This window comes from Maniola jurtina, chromosome 15 (genome assembly GCF_905333055.1).
Source record: "Maniola jurtina chromosome 15, ilManJurt1.1, whole genome shotgun sequence".
NCBI classification, from domain to species: Eukaryota; Metazoa; Arthropoda; class Insecta; order Lepidoptera; family Nymphalidae; genus Maniola; species Maniola jurtina.
In genome coordinates, this window is record NC_060043.1 from 1,102,905 (window position 1) to 1,126,926 (window position 24,022).

General features: G+C 39.7%; 1 protein-coding gene and 1 non-coding gene across 3 annotated transcripts; both read right to left on the minus strand.

The window, feature by feature from the left end:
• Positions 1–318: 318 nt before the first annotated feature.
• Positions 319–22,258, minus strand: LOC123872245. 2 transcript variants are annotated; one of them, XM_045916410.1, is made up of 19 exons: positions 22,070–22,258; positions 15,177–15,320; positions 14,646–14,770; positions 14,015–14,187; positions 13,369–13,502; positions 12,453–12,664; positions 11,822–12,010; positions 11,128–11,270; positions 10,370–10,521; positions 9,738–9,916; positions 9,203–9,390; positions 8,221–8,369; positions 7,114–7,371; positions 5,655–5,838; positions 4,844–5,247; positions 4,105–4,274; positions 3,366–3,475; positions 2,646–2,787; positions 319–873 (listed from the first exon to the last, which is right to left on the minus strand). In XM_045916410.1, the coding sequence occupies exons 2-19, from the start codon at positions 15,316–15,318 to the stop codon at positions 454–456; spliced, it is 3,474 nt and encodes a 1,157-aa protein (XP_045772366.1). In that variant the 5' UTR covers positions 15,319–15,320; positions 22,070–22,258; the 3' UTR covers positions 319–453. The 2 variants fall into 2 exon arrangements, with proteins under 2 accessions (XP_045772366.1, XP_045772365.1); XM_045916409.1 differs by having other exon boundaries at positions 9,738–9,928.
• On the minus strand, positions 8,589–8,662 carry Trnat-agu. The gene has a single exon. It is a non-coding gene; the product is annotated as a tRNA-Thr (tRNA).
• Positions 22,259–24,022: the final 1,764 nt, after the last annotated feature.

Here is a 24,022-nt window from a genome sequence, read left to right on the forward strand (position 1 = left end):
ATTCTATATAAATCCCTTATAAATTATTACACAATAGTATTACTTTATCTTTGAAAGAAATTGCTTGGCATCTAAACCCGTTTCTCAAATTAGTTCTTCAAGCTAGTGTTACTACTTCATTAGTTTCTTTACCATAAGTATAAACTAAGGTTATACCTAGACTTAAAATTAAACTTAAACTTAGGTCTAAGAACTTAACATTCTACCTATAATATACCGTGTTCGAATTTCATCTGCTGATTTTATGCCTTTTATCTTAACTACGAGTATATACCATTTCTTTGTCTCATTTAGACGTTATTTCCATGGAGTTTGTATCGAATTTGCTAACACGACGAGACTATCGCTGCAACACCCTCGTCCGTGGAGATGGCGCCTTAGTTTTTCTGTCTTACTTTGCTTATGTCTAGTATCTGTTTTGTTTTGCTTGTTTGTATCTTGCTCACATGTATTTCAATCAATTGTAACCCTACTAATCCTATACGAATCCCCTACAATATTAGCAGTACTATATCTCTGAAAGAAATGACTCTTAACATCTAAACCAGTTTCAGCTGTAGTATCATTAATAGCCGTTACTACATCATTAGTTCTTTTACCATTTCTCTGACCTAGACTCAAGTTGTACCTAGTTATTTCTAAACCTAGATTTCGGGAACTGAAAGTTCTGCCTAGTGATTTAGTTCTTTTAACAGTGAATTTATCTCTGGGTATCTTAATGTCGTATATAGGGTTGATTATGCCTGTATATTGTGTGTTGAGATTTCGTGGCAGTGGGGATTTATGGGAGAGCTTGAGTGGGCTTATTTGTAGTTGATTCATATTTTGCTCCATTTTTTGGATCGGTGGCGATATGTCTGGATAGCGTTTTAACTGAAAAGAAAAAAACATTTATTAAGTAACATAATGTTGCCCATAGTATTTAACATTTTTCATAGACAAGTTTAAATTAAAAATTTATAACACCTCCGACAAGTGAAGGTTACAGTAATAACTAGAAAAGAGCTGATAACTTTTAAACGGCTGAACCGATTTTCTTGGATTACAAGCCACCTTTCAAACAAAAAAAACTAAATTAAAATCTGTTCATTAGTTTAGGAGCTACAATGGCACAGACACACACAACATATACAGATACACACGTCAAGCTTATAACACCCCTCTTTTTGGGACGGGGGTTAAAAAATATATTTTCAATTCAAATTAACACTTAGGTACAAGTGCTTTTGAATCGTCAAATAAAACCACTGTTTTTAAATGCCCTTCTAACCGAGATGATTCAGCCAGTAAGAAACTCGGCGGTTCCTCTTCTCAAAAATTCAATTTGCAAATACATATTATACTCATGCTATGTATAATAGTAACTGCAATCCCGAGTATTGCTGTAACAAGCTGTGAGTCAAATCAACGCTTAAAGTGTTTTGAATCCTACCGGAACTCTTTGATTTTGCGCGAAAGAAGTATATGTTCAAACTTATACTCAATCTACGGAAAGAAGTTAGTAGGTATAGCGCTCGATCTGTTACGTGATTCCATATAAATGGTAGAAGCAAAAATTTCAGTGGGCGTAAACCATTTTGGGTCACCATCAACCAATCAAAAAACTTGTTTTCAAAAAATATTCGAAAATATTTTAAAAAAGCATTTGAAATTCAATTAGGAAACATAGTTTCGTTTGTGATTGGTTGGTGACTCAAAATAGCTATCTCGATTCCTAGCCATATTAGTTTAGCTTTTACGGCGTGCAAAGGTAAACCAAACGATCGTACAAACTTTCACATTCATAAAATTTCACAATTATAAAATTTGTATTTGCAACAAATAAATTATGATTAGAATTAAAATTAAATATTAGGATTAGAGGTATGAATTTTAGTGCAGCTGGTAATAAACACACCTACTTATATTTTTTACTTTTAATCTTAGCATCCACGCACAGAAACATGCGTCGAGCATCCCGTAATGGTCTCATCAGTATAATGAGTCCACATAATGAGTCCACTCATTGTACACTACAAAATTAGTACAAAAAAATAAATACGTAGCAAAAAATATATATACCCCGGTACAATACATTTACAATAATATAATTATAATTTTTATACGACAAAACATCCTCAGCTACAAAAAAAATCGGTGATTTCCATGACAGGCCGCCTCAGAAAAGTGGGAAAGTCATTTGTGGGAATGAGTGTAATATTTTATAATAAAATTCCACAGTCAATATTAGACTTGCCTTTACAAAAGTTTAAAAAATCTCTTAAAAGTATGCTCCTGGCAAAATCATATTACACAATCGAAGATTATGTAAATGATAAAAAAGCATGGATTTGACTCGCTCCAGCAATGCGCGGGGCTGCAATTGCTTGTATATAGTATAGAATATTATTATAAATTGAACAATTGAAAAGAGCAACCGCCGAGTTTCTTGCTGGTTCTTTTCGGTAGGAACGGCATTCCGAACCAGTGGTAAAATATTTGACGATTCAAAAGTTTATTTGAATAAAAATCTATTCTATTCTATTCTATTTGACGGCTTTATCGCTACCTAGCGATCTCCTCTAAGCAACCAAAATGGTGCAAAGAACTATAAGATATTAGTAGGTGGTGCAAGTTATCCATTCATGTACATGTGGGTTTCATACCTTCTTGTCTCTACTCGATTGTCTCGGTAATGGCGGTGGTTGAGGAGCCTCGTCCCCGGACATGTAGTCTGGCGGCTTCGGTCGATACCTCTGTGGAGCCTCTTGCAACTTCACGTCCGTTTCTGGTAGCTTCCATATTGTGCTAAATTGATTAAAAACCGTAAAAGTCATTTTTAAAAAAACTAAACATATTATTTAGGAAATAGTTTTGTTAAAATACTCCTTAAAATATATCGACGCGTTTTTAAACTTATTAAAAGCCTGAACAGTAAAAAAAAAATGGCATTTTATAACCGAAAATCGAACCGATCGTCATAATCAACCAATAACACCAATCACCGACTCACTACTGAGAACGGGTCTCCTAAGTCTCCTAAGCATGAGAAAGGTTTTGGCAATAATCTACCACGCTGGTCAAGTGCGGATTGGCAGACTTTACACATCCTTGAGATGCATGCTGGTCTCCAAACCAACATACGACTAAAAAAATATTTAAGGAAATTTTTGTTTGTCTCACCGCCTATCAAAAATTCTGGAAAAGTATAAAGGAAAAGTATAAAATGTTGCACACAAAATGCGATCTCCTCAATAAAACTTTTCTTCAAGTTCGCACTGGAAGTAGTAGGTATATCGAAGTATGTAGAACTAATAAATGTATGATTTTTTTCCTTTGTTTAAGAAGATTTTTTCACAAAATAGGGTCTATCCACATAAACTTACTCAGTAGAACGTTCCGTAGATCGAGCACGGGAAGCTCGTGAGAGTCTATGCAGGGCGAACAGGGCGCCTTCGCTAGACTCGCCCAGCCATGCACAAAGCTCCTGAAGAATCTGTGGCATCAGACAAAATCGAGGAGTATATCAGAATTGACAGTAGATTTTATGATTTTTCAATTCAATTCAATTTTCTTTATTGTGAATTTGGGTTAGTTTACAGATCTTAATATAATATTGTTAGTGTTCTGCCAAATTCTACCTTACAGCATGCAATAACCCATAATATTTAATTCGGCCCCATTAATCCATACTTAATATTATAAATGTGAAAGTGTGTCTGTCTGTTTGTCTGCTAGCTTTTCACGGCCCGGCAGTTTAACCGATTTTGATGAGGTACAGAGGTAAGTAGCTTGCATCTCGGAAATTGAAATAGGCAACTTTTTATCCCGGAAAATCAAAGAGTTCCCACAGGATTTTTAAAACCTAAATGCACGCGGGCGAAGCTGTAGGCATCATGTAGTGAAATGAAGAAAAATTGAAGTTAATAAATAAAAGTTTAAAGAATCACCAATTTTTGGCCATCACAAGTCACAGCGATTGACAATAAGGGACAGCGGAGAGGCCTGCTCACTCATCTTGGATCGACCATGCTTCGTCTTCTCCATCTCATATTCCAGATTCTCTTACTCATCAGGGCACCCCGTGGGCACCAATTTGTCTTGTGCTGTCTGTTTATTACTCACAGTGAATTTCCCTCGTAGCAATAACGCGTGAAGAACATCCCCCAGTGCTAGATGTAAGGCACCACCACAGCGACTGGCAATAAGGGCGAGGGGAGATGCCTGCCCTATCATCCACTCGTCTTGAACCGACCACGCTCCGTCTTCTGCGTCTGATGTTGCAGATTCTTCCACTGTAATCAAAAATTATTGCTCTAAGCATAACAAGTATAACCAGACTAGCTTTCTAAGATCTCGAACAAATACCAGTTAGAAAACAAGTACCAGAAGAAAAAGGAATATCCTAAACGAAACTAAAACTTTGTCAAAAATTATTTCACAACATAAGCGCTCAGATTTGAAGATTTTTTTTATTCCAAATTGCATTCGCTCAACCGGATAAAATCTTTTAGAGAGGTCGAATTATACTATCCGCTTTGATATTTTGAATTATTTAATTCAGATATAGAATAATAATCATAATTATAAAAATATACATTTAAGACTACTTCATTCTTTTACTGCGAGAGGACAGTACCTAGGGAGACCTGTATATTCTTCAGTATTAAAATATAGTGATTCGTTTCAAGCACCTGTTATTCCCACTGTTTTAGAGACAAAGGTTGTAATGGTTGTACGGCTACCCAATGTCACCAATGCTACCCAATGTAAGGGAACCCTATATCAGCTTATCTATCTGAAAATAGTCTTCATAATTGTCTGAATCATCGCTTTCAAAAAAATAAGGATAGACTATACTTACCGCACAAAGCATCCTTCACGCCATTAATAAAGTCCAGAGTCTCAAGTATACTGGGTCTACTCAGTGCATCTTTTTCCCTCACACTAGACCCAGCAGAGCGCGGTCTCTCTCTCAACTCCCTAATACTTTCCACTGGTTCCGTGTACACCAAACTCTTCAACGTATGGTACTTCCTCCTTAAAGTTTTAGTATCTGATTGATTTGTGATGGAAATTTCTGGGAAACCATAGGATGTAGCTGGTCTTCTACGCCTAGATCTTCGTCTGACTTTCGGAAGGTCTGTTTCTTGGGAAGCAGAAGGTATGATGTCAGGTTTGGTCATATTCCTCCAGTAGCTTCCATTTTGGACACTTGCTAGAATTTCTTCTGTACTCCCGTGTCTTGATATCTGTTTCGATTGGGACCTGTAATTGAAGGTAACTGTCAAGAAGATCATCACAAGAAAACAAGGATTTTGTTGTAATTTGCTACCAAAGCCTATTGGTATTGAGCAAATCTCAGAGATTTTACAGCAGATTTAGAGACACGATCTATCTGTTGTTACAACAGCAAAGTAAATACTTTGCGAACTGCAGCTAAGGATGCTCCGGTGTCGGAGTGAAACTTGCGACAAGTGTGTTCCGGTGGATTTGTGTGGTGTTGCGTGGTGGTACTTCGAGCTTGCTTGGTGGCTGGCTTTTTCTGCATATTTGGCAGTGGGAGGGCGAATGGTGCTTGTCACATCACATGCTGTATGTTGTACCATAAAGCGGATTATAGCAAATTAAGCTTTTGATTCTTTGTATTGCTAATTTTTTTTTTAAAAACCTACCTGCCCACTAAGGCGGTGGTAAAAGCAGCCAAAACACAACGTCTTGCTAGTCTCAGCTTGGCTTCCGCCTTATCCCTCCGACTCAAGGTCAGGACCCGCGCGGACCTGTGCTCCCTTCGCGAAGGGAGCTTCACTGGATACGACTCTGCTAGCCCATCGCCCGTTGGAAACACCAGACGGAAGTCTGAAAATAAAAACCGGTCAAGTGCGAGTCGGACGCACACACGAAGGGTTCCGTACCCTCGTACGTACCATGTATTTCTAATTTTATTTTTTTCATTTTTATCATATTTTTTTGTTAGAGGCAGTATAGAAATAGTTACGTATTCTGTGTAAAATTTTAACTCTCTAACTATAACGTTAAAGAAATACACCCCGCTGACAGACAGGCGGACGGATGGACGAACAGCGGAGGCTTAAAAAAATTAATGTATATGTAATGGCGGTGGTTTTGTCGGCTGAAATGCATGGAAATCCGTATTTTAAGTATTTAATATTTATTTAAGTATATTTGTAAATATATATGTGGTTTTTTTCTGTAATTGTTTCTGTGTACTGTGTTTGAGCTATGCTCTCAAAAAGAATATTTATTATATTTCAGGAATATTAACACCTTTTTCATCCAAAACAAAAAGCTAACAACTTCAATATTAAGATCCCTCGAGGATTAAACATTTCACTCCGGCATAGCGTTCCGCACGAATGCGTTAACATTTTAATATTACCAGCGAGTGGTGAGCTCTGGAGTGCTTAGTAAAGTAGAGATTCAGTATCAGTTTGATAGGTCACACTGATTTGGTGGATATGTTAATAATGTCGTAGACAGTTGTTCAAAGATGGAGGGATTATTATTATTAGGCATTTGTAAGAAGGGTGTGGGACGTGATTAGGTATTATAATGAATACCTAAGAATGTAATGCGCCCAATCTCCATAGACTTTAGCCAACTACGCGGCATACAGGGTGTAACCAGTACGGTATAGCCGCTCCTGCTAAAAGATCCTGTATTTTTTTAAAGTTTACAATATATTGCAAATAAAACATCTGACTGACGCTAAAGATCAACGAATGTTACGTAAATAGGTCACGTGGAGTCAATACCGCGTCATAGGTAATACATTGACCCAAGTTTTGCACGCTATACATTACGGGTTTGAAAAATCACTGAATCACTAAGACTACAAGATCAGGCAAATGGTTATTGGCATTGGATTGTGTTTAGTTAGTGTAACAATCCTAAGCTAAAAGAGTACGTGAAAATATGTTAATTGTCTATGACGTCATATGTGTGAATTTCACACAAGCTCCCTTACTAAGCGAGGGTTTTGACGTTTGATAAAAAGCTGATGACTGATTTGACTAGCAGTCATCATCCCAATTCGGTTGGACCAGTTGTGTCCCCAAAAATAGCAACAGTTCAGAGTTACAATCGAGCGCATATCCCCTGTACAAGACTTACCAAAATGTCGATATCGGTCCACCAGGTCAACCAGCGCCTTTGCCCAAGTAAGCCTCTTGGCAGCGTCCAGCAAACCCACACATGGCTCCATACCATCGTGGACCTTTAAGCAGTAGTCCTTCAGACCCTCAAACTCCCCCGTACACTTCTTAGCTTCGAAGTCTTCGAGGAACCACGAGTTTTCTGATGCAGTTACATGTAGGTCGTTGAGGAATGGTTTTAGTACTGGACCGAGGTATTTTTTGTCATCTTTCGCTCCTGTAAGATTCATTCAAGGTATAAGAATGGTGAAGATCACATTATTTTTACAGAAGGAACGAGTAAAAACTTATTTTTTATCACCATAAGAAACCTTAAAACCATGGTGCTTCAAAAATATTAACACCAAATACAAGTAATGTCCTATTTTGTTCTGTTCTGGTTTTCTTATTAATATTTAAACAGGCGCATTATGTTAATAAAGACTATTCGAATTTTGAAGCCCTTTCATTTTAATTTCTGTTACGAAGTAGGTTGTTTAATTCATTATTAGGCACACGCTTGACCATCACACCTGATGGAAAGTGATTATGGTCTAAGACGTCGCGTCACCTAGAAGATGCCTATTCACTCTTGTTTTAAAGATACCCGGATTATAATTTGCAGGAAACACAGATCGTGGAAGAGTATACCTACCTACCCTTAGTCATACGTATAAGTAATGTTGACGCAAAACGTTTCGTGCGTGAAGAAATGTCGACGACATAAGGGTAGGTTTCCCCATCATGCTGGAGCAAGCTGCTGCGTTGGTTTTTATGTTAATATTTATACAGGCGCTTAGATAAGAAATTTTTTAAATAAAGTCTATATTAATTCGGAGCCCTTTCTTCTATCCTTATTCTATCCCATCCTTATTTCTATTACGAAGTATTGTTCGCGACTGGTTAAAATGGCAATCGGGGAGGGAACGCCTCGCACACCCGCACAGCTCCCACGCTAACACGATGCGGGCGAGCGCGGGTGACGTGCGAGTGTGTGGTGCGTCTCCCCGGCTTATACCCGGATTGCCCTCTCAACCTGTCGCGGACTATAAGTGCTACATCTATCACAAACATAAGAAAGATTCACCTTTATAAAGCCAATGTAGTACATTCTTCATGATTGTGAGGTCATCGGTGAGGTCCTCCCTCCGAATGTCAGGGTCTCTTCTGACTGCATCAATGAGGCAAGCTGACGACGCGTCATAATAGTCCTTCAGTTTGTTCCATTTCTTGGACCTACGGCAATCCATATTGATATCACTACCGCTAAGAAGGGGTTTTCTTAAAATTCAACCCCTTAGGGGTTTGAAATTTGTATAGTCGACGCGGACGAAGTCACGTAAATAGCTAGTTAAATATATGCAGATAAAGAAATTAAAATATTCTTTACATAAATAATCAATTAAACATTTTCAAATTAATCCAAAAATTAAAAAGTTAAATTAATCACTACCAAGGCCCCGGCGAGATTCGAACTCGCGATCTCCTGTTTACTAGACAGGCGCTTTAACCAACTAAGCCACGGCGCCGATGTGTCCATTCACGAAATTGTACACTTGTATCTACTACACACTTGACTACACATTATTATCATGAAAATTATTTGCATCCCTTTTTAGCTCAAAAGTCTCGCCTTCTATAAAATCTCATCTTCTAAGGGACCTTCTTCGATGACTCAATAAAAATACAAAATACGAAAGTAAAACGATCTTAAATTCCAAGAGTATACTCAATTTATACATAGTAGGTACTAGGTACATATATTATGTATACCTACTAGGTACCTGCGTATATTCAAAAGTCGAAACTAAATATTTTATGCATTTTAATATCTTTACATTATAAAAATCTGCTTTTCTTTCCTTCTGAAAAGTGTTTATTTTTAGTTGTAACGGTTTTCATACAAACGGTACGTGTACTTACTCAGTTATTTTAAATTGTTTTTCTTTTGTCACGAAGTATTGTTTGTAGAGTTTAATATTGTATGGTGTGAAGAGGTATGTCTGTAAGTTGGAAAACCAAGCGCGTGGAATAATAGCACCTATTGTGTTGATCCTGTGGAAAAATACCTATAAACGGCCATTTCTCGGTCGAATTCGCCCACAGCTGGCTGCAAGTTTGAGCGTGCGTGCAGAGTGAAGTAAATATCCCGAGCTTGGTCCAACAGGATTGCCAGGATATGGATGAGCTCCTCGATGCTTTCCTGATGTTGTGCTGTCACTTGAAGTAAGTTAGCGCGAAATGTGCTGTGCTGATCCTGTGAGAAAAATTATGGTTGAGTCATCACATCCTTAACACTAAATTATATTAAAACTGCCTAATTGCTTTAGTAGCTACCTTATTAGGCTTCGATTTGTGAATCATGCTCGAGTCTTCAGTTGGGTCATACAAATTCCAACAAGGATTTTATGATTTACCCAAGTAAAGTTTTGTTAGCGCCCTCCAGTATGGACCGAAGATATAAAAAAGGGTGGCAAGAAGATGGATAATGTTAACTGAGGATCAACTTGAGAAAAGCCTATGCCCAGAAGTAGACAAACTTGACCTAAAATGATGACGAAACGTGTAAAGCTCGTAAAAAGCTCATAAAAATGGCCAACATACATAAGTAATCATATTCTTGCAAGCGATCAGCTCCTTGATGAGTCTGTTGAGGTATGCAAGCTGGTTCCTAGAGAAGCTGCCCACTCCCCCAGCAGTGGGCGTCGCTGACAGCCCTTCCCAGCGGCTGATCAGCGCGGCTTCTAGTTTCTCTGGTGGCGACTGGGGAATTTCCTCGCCCACTGAAAATAGGGCTATGCACTTCAATTTTGTAGTATACCGACTTAATTTAACAGGTGGATAAGAGTATTACAGTGAGGAAACTCTAAAATTCTCATTACGATAACCTACTGAATAGAAAACAGCCCTGTAGCAAATTTTCAACCATTTTAATATTAGAAATTTTCGTAATCTATCTGGTAGTTGTATTCTTGATGCTGGACTTAACTGCTCTCACAACGTTTTGAGGTTCCGTTAACACAAGGAATCCACAGAAACCTCACAATCATTAATTAACTAAAAATAAAATGCCCAAATTAGCCAAAGAAATGACTTTTTGGATTATTGCACCTTGATTATTCGATATTAATATGGACAATATCTTCAAGAATTATATTACTTCTCAGAAACAAATATAATTTAAAACTATAAAAGTAGAAGAAGCTATAGAGAATGGGTAAATAGTAAAATCTTACCAGCAATCCTGTGTAGATAAAGGAGACAGTTCCTGATCGCGGCGGCGTCTTGGGACCAGTCAGTATCTCGAGCCCCTCGCCTCACCAGCGAACTCCTGTCTATCTGGTACACGTAGCCGGCCACTCCTCCGCGCTCACAAATGTATAAGAGACTAGAAGAGATGAAAAGGAAAGAATTGAAAGACTAGCTGACCCGCCCGTAACTTTAGCTTACTGTATTATACACTGATACGCGCCACACATGCATTACACATGCGCCACACACGCGCCACATACGCACCATACAGACACTACACACGCTTCAGAGACGATTCACATCGTCTGCAACGATCGCACAACGCACGTGCGACACATGTGCGTGCCACACACGCACAACACACGCGCGATACGAGTGCCACACGTGATACACACACATGACACATGCGTCCCACACGCACTACACGCGCACGATACACGTGCGATACACTAAAGTGCCACACACGCCTTGTTAGGCGTGTGTGGCACATAAACCACATACTTGACACATACGGGCGACACACGCACTTCATATGCGCCACACACTTGTGACACACGCACCAGACACGCGCGATACACGCACCACACACGCACTACGCACGCGCCAGACACGCTTTAATTTCACAAAAATTAACGCAAACCAATGTGCTTTCTGATTACATATGCAACGAAAAATGTAAGCCAATCTCTCCTTGAAAAACCAGAATTTTTTGCTAAGCAAGCAAAATTGCCGTATCACTTACTTGTCTAAAATGAGCAGCAAATGATGCGCAGCGTGTGAAGACACGCACGCCCTCGCTGCAGCACTGCGGTACAAGGCACAGCGATCCAGCCGCCTTCGATAAGCGCACCAGGCGGCGTATCGGCTTATGAGTAAAGCAGAACCCTGCACACAATAATACAAACTGCTGAGTTTTTGCCGACTCTTCTCAGTAGTATTTAATTTCTGAACCGGTTTTTTTGATCTAGCTAGTCTAGCGCTAGGCTGCAATCAGGCTTACTGGCAAATGATGATGCATCCTAAGATGAAGCGCTCTTGCCTAGAAGATACCTATTCACTCTTGCATTGAAGGTACCCACATTGAAATTGGAGAGAGAAACTGATGCTGGAAGGGCGTTCCATATCCTAGCGGTTCGAATTAGAAACGAGAAGACATATCGCTTCGAATGTGTCCGTGGAATTTCGAATACATACGGGTGCTGATCTTGGCCGGTGGTAGACTCTTGACATAACTATTATTAGGTTTAAAGAATCGATAGACGTTATGATCCTTCAAGGTACTGGAATGGTGACATTGCACCGGAAAGCATAGCGTGGGCAGACCCCTACAGATGGCATCAAACACTGGATCCAGGGGGAGAAGAGAGCCATGTAAACTAGTGGGCATGTATTGGTTGACGACGACGAAAAGCCCGCCTCAACCATTATCAGCTTACCTGAAAACATCCTTCCCTCATCTTGTCAACCAAACTATTGAGAGCTCCAGAGATCTTGGCCATAGAGGACAGATGTGAGGAATGCGAATCCAGGGTCGCTTCTAAGGCGGGATGCCACAACTGCCACGTAGAAGCCCTTTCCGTATTTACTAGTGATGATGGAGGGCCCACTGCCGCTGCGTAGTAACCCTAAAAATACAAGGAAACGTTCGTTTCTCAGCGTAATTTCGTATGTATATGCCGGTTAAGTCAAAAAGGGAAAAACTCAGGAACTGGAACTCATATTACATTTTTGTTTGGCATGGCTATTCTTATCTCTCTTTTATCTTCCTTTTTGCCACGTTAACTTTTCGACAATATGTATCAAAAAATTATGGTCTACTCCAATCAGCAAAAAAACTTCTTTCCTTTAGGACCATCTTCTTTTTCTATCACATATTTTTGTTGATGGAGTTTCATGCTGGTTCTTCTCGTTAACAAGGCCATTCCGCATTCTATGGCAGATTCTAAAGCACTTCCGAATAAAATACTTCTTAGACTAAAACAATTCTATCATTATTATGGTCGTGCCTTACGTGCAAGAGGTCTTTGATCAGCAATGGAACATTTCTGCCTGTACTTTTCTACTCACTCCCTGAGCACTAGTGTAGTGCAGCAACGCCAACGGATGCGTCAGCGGCACTCGTGTAGTGTATGACTGTTGGCTACAGCCCGCAGCTCTGACGGCGAGCATGAGCTTGGCCTCCGCCTCCCCCGCGCGCCCCGCACCGCCCACCCGCACCATCACCCACGCGCAGCCTTCCACTATCGCCAGGCGACGCTCCAGCGCCGCTTCACGTGAAGCTAGATGGACAGAAGCAACAAATAAAACTAGCTCGGAATGTAATGTGATGTTGCAGATCGTTTATGTCACCGGCATCGCTCTATGGAAGATTTTCAGAAGCTCAGGATAGGGCTCCAGCATGCAAACCCACGTGGTTTAAGCTGGAGCCAACGATCGTAAGGTGTAAATTATTTTTTTGTAACTGGATAGTTAAAAAAAGATAACTTCAGACCTCTGCGCTTATTTTCGGTTCTGATGGTGCTTTCAAATGGCATAACTCAACTCACATCAGCTTTTCACCATATCATCGTCATCAACCGATCTCCGGCTCACTATTGAGGATGGGTCTCCCCTCGAATAAGAATGGTTTGTCTATAATCTACCACGTTGGAGCGGATTCGCAGACTTTACATGCCTTTGAGAACATTATGGAGAACTCTCAGGCACGCAGGTTTCCTCACGATGTTTTCCTTCACCGTTAAAGCAAGTGATATTAATTAATTGCTTGAAACTTAAAACAACTGACTATCAAAATGAGCAAATTGCACAAATAGTACCTACTTTGACTTTGACAACCATAACTCCGAAAAGTTAGAGGTGTGTGCCCGGGATTGAACCTACAACCCTCCGAATAGAAATCCGACGTCATTAGCCTTTACTCATGCAAGTTTTATACAGTAAACCTTAACTGCGCTAGCTTGAAGGCCACATTTGCCATACTAACCTCGTTCCAAGTAACAGTAGGTGTAGGGTCGAGCATGAGGCAACACACTGGCACTGAGGGCGCGCGAGGCTCCCCCGCCCTTCGACTGCGCACAGCGGGCGATCAGCTCCACCCAGCGCTCCACTACTTTGTCCCTGAAGAAACAGATACGAGGAAATTTCATTTAAACATCTTATTGAAGAAACCTTCAGTTTGAACTTATGAAATGACTGAAAAAGTAAGAAAGTTGCAAGAAAATTAAGTATATTATAAGGGTTTCAAAATATTCCAGACGTAAACTGACTTTATACATATGTATATGAAAGTTAATCCGGGAACTTTACATTACCTACTGAATAGGGAAATATTTTAAAAAGGCGAAGTTGGAGTCAAGTTGTGCGATGAAAAAATAATTAATGGACTACAGTACGGTTCTAGCGACGAAAATCTGCAAGAACCATCGGAGAATAACCTGGAATTCTGGAGCCATTTCTTCCAACTTCAACCCTCCTTGCGTGTCGCACCCAGCGCGGCTCGCAGTCCCCTTTGCACCACGTTGCGAGCAGAGTTCCATTGAAAAAGGACCCGAATGTGTTGGAAACTAGTTGGGCTTACTTACTCAGATTACCACGATTGACGCGTTAAAATTCCTAATAATTTTAAATACCTGCACAAATATCCAGCAGGAGTTAGGAATTCAGCCCATTTATCCGCTTCCCGGCCGCCCAGTCTGATCTTGCCATATCCCACGGGCCCCTCCAATAGCTGGCAGTCTTCACCATCGTTCAGCACTGGTAGAGAGTCCAGTGTCACCAAGTATTCGAGAGATCGGGAACGCATCTGATCAAAGTACAATAGAATAGAAATGTAGTAATGCACATAATTTGACAAACCGGTAGATGTTGGGGTCCCAAGGTGCTAGAATGACGACCCTGGACCAGAAATTGGAGCGTTGGAAGACCCTCAATAGGTGGACAGACGACATGAAACGAGTCGCAGCTCGAGCCGCTAGATAACAGCAGTGCAAGTCAAGTGTATAAGGCCCTACAAGAGACTAATAGGTCTGGACTAATAGGTCTAATAGGACTGGACATATCCAACTGTAGAGTTAGACGTCTATCGGTTGTGATGAGAAATGTATTGAGGAAACTAAACAGCCAAATCTTTTGACTAATTGCACTTTTAGTGTAGCGACAGGGCCTCAGGTATGGGTTGGATACAATACAAAGAGCTAACTTGTAAAAGAAACAGAACAGAAAAAAAATTAAACATTTATCCAAAATTCTGGTATTACCAACCTTCTTTTCTCGATGTAGCGCAACGAGATGACAGCATTTGAAGCGAGGGTCTCTCTGACCCGCACCGTCCACTATTCTTTGTACAAGGTTCTCCACCGCGCATTCCGTCTCCGTTGACATGCGACCTGAATGTTCAGCGAAGAATTTTGTCATGAGTTGAGGTATAGTAAAATACTAAGTACTTTAAAATACAGTTAGAGTAGGTATATAACATTAAACGGTCAGATAGGCGAATCCATACCTCTTCTGAAACTTTTTTTTTTATTGCAGGATAGGCTTAGGTACACATAGTGATAGGAAAAGCAATGATGAGCTTTAAGTTGGAGCGCGCTTGCCTTGAGATGCCTTTTCACTCTTGTCTTGAATGGTTATACGTGGCAGAAAACACGGATGCCGGAAGGGTGTTCCAAACCTTAGCGGATATAAGAAACGTTGAGCAAAAACGTTTGAGTAGATTGGATGTCAACTAATAAAGATGCCAATGATCACAGTAACAGTTAATGGAAAGCCAGTTAATACAGACGGACGTACCATTCTGATCTTCTTCGTGCAGCGTGTCGACATAGCAGTTGAGGGACCGTATCTGCTGAGCCGTGAAGCGCAGCCCCGATGCAGGCAGGCGCAGATCGGTGCCTGGTATTTCGTTTGCTAGAGCAGATACGCCTGACCCCATCACTGTAACAAGTGTAAATTAAAAATTTATAACACCCCCGACGATCCAAAGTATTTGAGTTTTCCAAAACATCATTTTCAAATAAATAATTATGTATTTAGGCAACGTCCATCTTGACAGCTTGACATTTGTCTATTGACATAATATTATGAACCTAACGGTTATCTAACCTTCTTTTCTACAAGAAAATTAGAAAAGAGCTGATAACTCTTAAACGGCTGAACCAATTTTTTTTTAGATTATAGCTAAGAACACTCTCGATCAAGCCACCTTTCAAACAAAAAAAAACTAAATTAAAATCGGTTCATTCGTTTAGGCGCTACGATGCCACAGACAGATACACAGATACACAGACACACAGATACACACGTCAAACTTATAACACCCCTCTTCTCGGTCGGGGGTTAAAAAAGAGTAACAATTGATGGTTCTAATTTCAACAATGCTCTAACACAAACCGATTTTTTTTTTGTACCAGAAAGTTGTAACAATAAAGAGAATAGCAAAGAAAAAGTGGCCAGGGAAGCACTATCTCTATAAGATATCTCTACCAGTGACCCTCGACCGTGCAAGAGATTGTAAAGGGAGGGGAATTTATACCCTAGGTGGGTTTATCATCATCATCATCATTATCAACTGATAGTCGTCCGCTACTGGATATAGGTCACTTATAGGTGCTTCCACATGTCACGGTGTTGCGCTGCCTGAATCCAGTGGCTCCATGTGACTCGTTTGATGACCACGTCCACCTAATGGGGGCTCTTCCAGCACTGCACTTTCCGGTGCGAGATCACCATTCTAGCAACTTTGGACCTCAATGTCTATCAATTCAATTCAATTCAATTATTATCTTTATTGCTGAATTTGGGTTAGTTTATCGGTTTTTCGAAAGTTGTGCCCTGCCCGTTGCCACTTCAGCTTAGCAACCCGTTGAGCTATGTCGGTTACTCTGGTACTCCTACAGATCTCCTCATTTCTGATTTGATCATGTAGAGAACCTTCAAGCGTAGCTCTTTCCATCGCCTATTGCGAGGTAAGGGGGAAGAAGCTCTTGTGTATACAGCTACGCTAACTAGGTAAGTACGATATTGCACCTGTCAATAACGTAAAATCAGCGTAAAATATTAAAAACATAAGGGCCAAGATAGAGATTTATTTAGAGATCGTTAAAAACCGACATTCCGGCAGTGCAATGTAGCATGTAATAAAAACAAAAACAAACAGATCCTTCATTAGCGGACACTTATCCTGCTTTTAATATCTAAAATCAATCTAAAATCTAATAAATGAATTGATTGATCGCTTTTACATGTAAAGCCGTTGCTTCACCGACAATTGTAACTGGGCCGAACTATCATTTCGAGAGGTCGGGGGTTCAATCCAGGGCACGCACACGATTGCTAGACTTCACACACCTTTGAGAATATTATGGGGAACTATCAGGCATGCAGGTTTCCTCACGAGGTTTTCCTTCACCGTTAAAGCAAGTGATGTTTAATTGCTTAAAACAAACATAACTTCGAAAACTTATTGGTGCCTTCCCGGGATCGAACCCTCAAACTCCCGAATATGTCTTAATCACTAGGCTATAAAGATTCCAAAAGACTCTATGTACAGTCAAAGGCCGTAAGTCGTTTAGCACCTTAATTATCATACTCGTATTCGCGTCGCACGGTTATGCGCATGCGTTATGTGTCTGTGGCGTTTCATATAGAAAAAGGTCATAAGTGCGACAGTTTTTTGATGCAATCGCGGAATTGCTACTCGAATTCTGAGGCCGACCGTACATTGTACGGTATAGATAGGCCGCTGGATTCAGGCGGCGCAAGACCGTAGCGTGTGGAAGTCAGTGGCGTGCTCAAGTCTATAGCCAGGGCAGGCATAAGTTTAGATAGTTGCCTTTTTTCTAGCGGTCATGATGAAAAATGATCATTGATCTATTTAAATCAGGGTAAGCAGCGCTTTTATGCGTCTATAACCTGCACGCCTCTGGTGGTAGTCCCTACCAATGTCCAGCAGTAAACGACTATCGGTTACCAACGATGATGATAAATAGGTAGGTCACATAAAGTCACGTAAAAAGCAATCATGCACCGATCCCGATGGGAGATCATTCACGGTCATCTGCGCATGACCGGCGACACATAATACCGTTTCCGGCGGAAGAGACACAATCGCCATTTTGATTGACCGATATTGTGCGCCCGCATCGCCCCGTGGATAATTGCTGTTTAACAATCAATAATTTGTTTACACTAAATTAGTTTCGCGGTTGGTTGGTTTTATTAATATATAATTAGCTACTTTATTTCAAAGCCGAGTTTCTTGTTGGCTCTTGTCCGAAGGAAGGGCATGCCGAACCAGCCGTAGATAATCTTGATTCATAATCCAAGTTCTCACAGTTGTCGGTTATCAGTGCAAGCGCATTTGAATAGAGTTTGCAATGGGGATGATGTAGATGTCAACAAGTGTAAATTAAAAATTTATAACACCCCCGACAAGTGAAGGTTACAGTAATAACTAGAAAAGTGCTGACAACTTTCAAACGGCTAAACCGATTTTCTTGAATTATAGCTAAGAACACTCTCGATCAAGCAACCTTTCAAACAAAAAAAACCAAATTAAAATCGGTTCATTAGTTTAGGAGCTACGATGCCACAGACAGTTACACAGATACACAGATACACACGTCAAACTTATAACACCCCTCTTTTTTGGTCGGGGGTTAAAAAGAAATTATTTCTTAGTAATACTACCAGTCAAATCAATCAGCGACTTTTTATCAAAAGTCAAAAAGCTCGTAGTGAAGGGAGCTTGTATGAAATTCACAGATGTGACGTCATATCATTTGACGTAATTTGACGCACTTTTTTAGAATGGTTAGCAAACTTAAAACTAGCAACGAATGTGGATTTTACGAATAACAGAGGACACTCTATTTATTAATTATATCAAGAGGGGTCTCTCCGTCACTCGCTTCATACAAACGTAGTTCCAATTTCATTATAATAAAGTCCATGAAATTTTGCAGACATATTCTAGAAACGAATATTTATGTCTGTGGTTTTCCAGATTTCTGTTAAAATATTCGGTTTCAAAGTTACGCGGTCTTAAAAATTTACATACAAATCTTTGAGCCCCTGTAATTTGAAAACTACATATTTTTACAAAAATCTAAAACACCACAGACACAGATATTAGTTTCTAGAATATGTCTGCAAAATTTCATGGACTTTGGTTGCTTAATATTCTAATGAAATTGGAACTACGATTGTATGAAGCGAGTGACGGAGAGAGTCCTGTTAAGAAATAATTTATTTTTGACTTAGGCATCATCCTCATTATTAAAATCTTACAAATCCAACAAGTGAATAAACTTTGACTTTACGGTTCATGAGATAATTAACCCACTGACAGACAGACGGATGCCAAGCTAAGGAAAAATAAAGTGTAGTAGATACATAGTTAGAAACTTATGTGTATCTATTTATCAGCTATAGGCTATAGGTAGATATTCGTGAATTGTAGAGAAACTGCCGACTCAGTTGGTGAATCAATTAAGTCTCATGGGAAATCCAGGACAAGGCTACCATTGTGCGAGTAGCCTTGTGGGTATCACAGTGTTTTAAGATAATACGAGAATAACGGCCTCGTAAACGGTTAGGCAAAAATTAAATACTTGCTTACTCCAGTATTTTTAAAGCGATTATGCACTGCATCCGATCCGAATCCGTGAACATACGTCCCGAAGTAGTCATATGTATGTATGGTAGCTTGTACTAGCTGTGACTTCTGTTATCCGAGTTCTGTCCGTCATCCGTGAGAATACCTCGGATGTGCATCGGATAAAAATCGGACGTATGACGTAGATATGTCAAAGGTGTCCACTGAATAGCTTGGATTTGGATCAGAGATAGAATAAGCAATATCCGAGTTAGTAGGGTGCCAACGGGACTCTATTACTAAGCCTCCGCTGTCCATCCGTCCGTTCGTCTGTTAGCGGGCTGTATCTTATGAACCCCGAGAGTTGAAATTTTGACAGTTTGTATTTCTGTTGCCACTATATTATGCCGTGAATTTAAAAAATAGAAAGTATATAATCTTGTAAGTCCGATGGTACGGAACTCTTCGTGTGCTAGTCTGATTTGCACTTAATATTTTATAACACTAATCGTTAAATCTCAATAAAATTATTTGTAGGAACTTACCCACGGCTTGTCAATCGATCTGCTACTAAGGTCAATTCTGTGAGACTTAACTTAATACTAAATATGTTTGATTTTAACTACATATGCACAACTCAACTTAACGAGAGAATCGAATCTACGGGAAATACAGTTCTAGGTTTTAAAATAAACGTTGATCCCTAATCTTTCGAATGATCTATAGATTTTAGTTCTGTCCGTGACGTATTTAGGTAACCTCGCTATAGTATAGAGATACCAAGGTACACAGCCAAGGTAGGTATACCTGTATTCTGAATATTATAATATGGCATAAGTACAAGAATAGAAAGGACAATGACCTCTATCTGTCAAATGTCACTTTAAATTTACGTACGGTTTACCAAGGAAAATGCTTTGCATACAGAACGATTCTATTCTTACCACAAAAACCAGCTAAAATAGCACAATATGGTGGAAAACCATTCCTATTGATAGTTTGGACGCATTATACCTACCTAGTATTTTGGCGGCCTCCCTGTCGGTGTGGTAAGTGCTGTGGTTTTATTGGTGGGAGGTCCCAGGTTCGATTCCCGACAGGGGTTTGGAACGCAGCACAAAGTGTTAAAATATTAAGTATTTCAATCATTTCGTATGGTGCATGACGCACTAGAGCGGCGCTGCACAGCGCGTTGCAGCGCGACGCGGTATAGAGAATATTTTGACGCGAAGCGACGCCGCTGTAATGAGGTCCGGGCCTTATACTCATCTCTGGTATAATACAAGATAACTAGCAATTACCGGTATGACATGTCGTTTATAATACGATGTCCATGTCCGAACCTATTGTTACGAGACAGAAGGTCGCGGCTCAGTCGACTGTGACGCATGTACATGTTACACGAAAATAATTAGTTTTTGAGAGAAATCGATGCTCTTACAATTTTTTACCCGACTACGGCAAAGCCAAAAGGATGGATGATGATTTTAGCAGTTTATAGGTATGTACTATATGGATTGCATTTGCATGTGTGTTCCACCGTAGCGCTTAAACTACCGAGCCGATTTTAATGAATAAGGTGTCAATCGATTCTTTATGATCCGGGTGACATAGGCTATATTTTATGAGAAAAAAATAACCTACCGGATGTTGATGAAAGATGTGTGGAGTCTGCTAATCCGCACTGGGCCAACGTGGTGTATTATGCCCTACACCCTTCTCATTATTTAAAGAGACCCGTAAGTATAGTTCACTCTGTCCGTGCTCAATATTGGGCCGATGATGACGTCATGGTACGTATCCTACTGATATTATAAACGCGAAAGTTTGTATGTCTGGATGGATGTATAGATGGATATCTGGATGTTTGTTGCTCTTTCACGCAAATACTGGACGGATTTGGCTGGGAATAGAGATAGATTACCTATACCATGTATAAAAAGCCACATTTTACCCCGAAACCATATAAGCTACATTTTATCCCGGAAAACAATGAAATCCCACGGGATTTAAAAAAACCTATATCCACGTAAACGAAGTCGCGGGCATCAGCTAGTAATGAATAAAACAACCACACTGACAATATATTATGTATTAGTATTTACATTGCACCCATGCGAGCCGGGATAGGTCGCTAGTATTGATATAAGTATCAATCAGTTTATCTATTTCCTTTGTATGTTTACTTAGATTTTACAAAACTCAAGTTATTTCCAAAAAATGTAACCAATATTAAAACTATTATTTACTAATATCTTATCGGTAATATGCTGTTTGTAAATGTGATAATGATTAAAGTAACAATTGCCGCAAAATCTTGCGCCACATATTTGTAGAAAAGTAAACATGAGTTCCTGAGTTTTTAACCCCCGACCCAAAAAGAGGGGTGTTATAAGTTTGACGTGTGTATCTGTGTATCTGTGTGTCTGTGTATCTGTGTATCTGTGTATCTGTCTGTGGCATCGTAGCGTCTAAACGAATGAACCGATTTTAATTTACCTTTTTTTTGTTTGAAAGGTGGCTTGATCGAGAGTGTTCTTAGCTATAATCCAAAAAAATTGGTTCAGTCTCAGCCGTTTAAAAGTTATCAGCTCTTTTCTAGTTTTCTTGTAGAAAAGAAGGTTAGATAACCCTAAGGTTCATAATATTCAAGTGTCAATTGACAAATGTCAAGCTGTCAAGATGGACGTTGCCTAGATATACATAATTATTTATTTGAAAATGGTGTTTTGGAAAACTCAGATACTTTGGATCGTAGGCGCGGAATAGTCCAAGAAAATCGGTTCAGCCGTTTGAAAGTTATCAGATCTTTTCTAGTTACCGTAACCTTCACTTGTCGGGGGTGTAGAAATTTTTTAATTTACACTTGTGATTAATAAGTTAATAAGTTTGGTAAGTACTAGGTACGAGTACATCGGCTGTGATAGCTATGATAGCCTAGTGGTAAAAACGTCGCCCGCCTAGTGGGAGTTACGGGGCTCTCACAACGCTTTTTAAATTGAGTAATTCATTGAAAAAAAATTAATTCCATTTTAATTTAATGTGAATCTGCAATATTGTACTTTTTACTGATTTTTTTTAAACGTACCTTTCACGTAGAAATCCAAACACTCACAAAACAAAAGCACAGATTCAAAAACTTAAGACTTTACGTCAACCATTTTTCGCGCTAATTTAATTTGTTTTTTTTTCAGCACTCGGCACGGACATTGAATCAAACGGCTCAACACACCAAGCGCGGGAAACAAGTGTTTTGTTATAGCCTTGTAATTTAGCGGGCGTGTTTAGCGGGGCTATGATCGGAAGTACCTAACATTTTACGATTGTATAGTAGGGCTGTGTAGGAAACTCTCCTTTTTTCTAGCAGTTGAGTAAAAAAAGTTTACTACGAAGGACCAAACTAAAAACCTTGTTGCTACGTAGCATGTTTTAGGGTTCCGTACCTCAAAAGGAAAAACGGAACCCTTATAGGATCACTTTGTTGTCTGTCTGTCTGTCCGTCCATCCGTCCGTCCGTCCGTCCGTCCGTCGTGTCTGTCAAGAAAACCTATAGGGTACTTCCCGTTGAACTAAAATCATGAAATGTGGCAGTTAGGTAGCAGTAGGTAATGTTGGAAAAATATCCGAGTACGGAACCCTCGGAGAGCGAGTCTAACTCGCATTTCGCCGGTTTGTTTTTTTGTATGACCACAAAATTTCACGGTTTTCGGATTTATTCCTTTACTTGTGCTGTAAGACCTAGGTACCTACCTGCCAAATTTCATGATTCTAGGTCAACGGAAAGTAGGTACCCTATAGGTTTTCTTGACAGACACGACAGACGGACAGACAGACAGGCAACAAAGTGACTTATAGTTCAACAGGGTTCCATTTTTCCTTATGATGTATCTACGGAACCTTAAAAAACCGCGCGTTTTATGTCTTATACAAATTATGTTCCAATAATAGATAATTGCATCCCAGTATATTTTTATTCTAGGCATATTATACAGAACTTAATTAGCTATCTGATTTAAAAATACAACATGCAATACTGTACCTAAACCTACTTTAGTGGCGGTGTTGGAATTAATTGCGGCCATTACTTGCCCGTCAGAGCACGCGGCTCAAATAGTTGCCTTATCACTTATCAGTCTCTCTGTTCTACGGCACCACAGCATTCAGAATGAAATATAGAAGTGGTAACACATAGATGACTACTTAGTCATACTAGAATCTGTTTTTAGAACTGCTAGTTTAAATGATGGTGAAGATCTCATTTGGCCGTAATCTCCCAGCTGTAGATGAGTTTGTTCAATAATAACTCGATTTTGACTTGGGACGTTTTTTTGTTTTCAGATAATAGTAAGGTCCTAGGTAGGTAGGTATATCAAATTTATTTATCTATAGGCTGTGTCTATAGGTGAGTAGCTAAGTAAAAATTGACGATAAACTGTGCCGATTTTAAAAATCGGCCAAGTGCGAGTTGGACTCTCTACCTATTACCACAGTTTTACGATACATCGTAAAACTGTGCTATTACGGTTCACGAGATACAGCCAGCTGACAGACGGACGGACAGGGGAGGCTTAGTAATAGAGCCCCCTTCGGGCACAGAACCCTAGAAACAGGAGATACCATTTCTATTAGGTACCTACCAATGATATTACAATAGGGTACCTACCTTACTTAGAATTCTGTGGTCTATTTTAAAGCATGGACGCTTTATCAGCAAAGGCCAAACGTTCCTCCACAAATGTTACCTTAAGCTGACTCAAATTAAAAAGTTATTAGGAGCGACCTACTTAGCACGATAGATCGGTATTTTAAGCGTTTAACACTGATGTAGGTTATACCTAGCTATCTCATGGATGTAGGCTCTACCATATAATAATTCTTATTTAAGTATTAGTACTTAATAATTCTTTGACCTATCTATTTAGTCAAAATGTGATCTAAGTTTAACTTTAAAGATAGGTAGGTAGGTACAAATTAGAAAACACGACTTATTTTTAACTTAGAGTAGGTACAAGTTGGTGGATTGGTGCTAACTCGCGTGAAT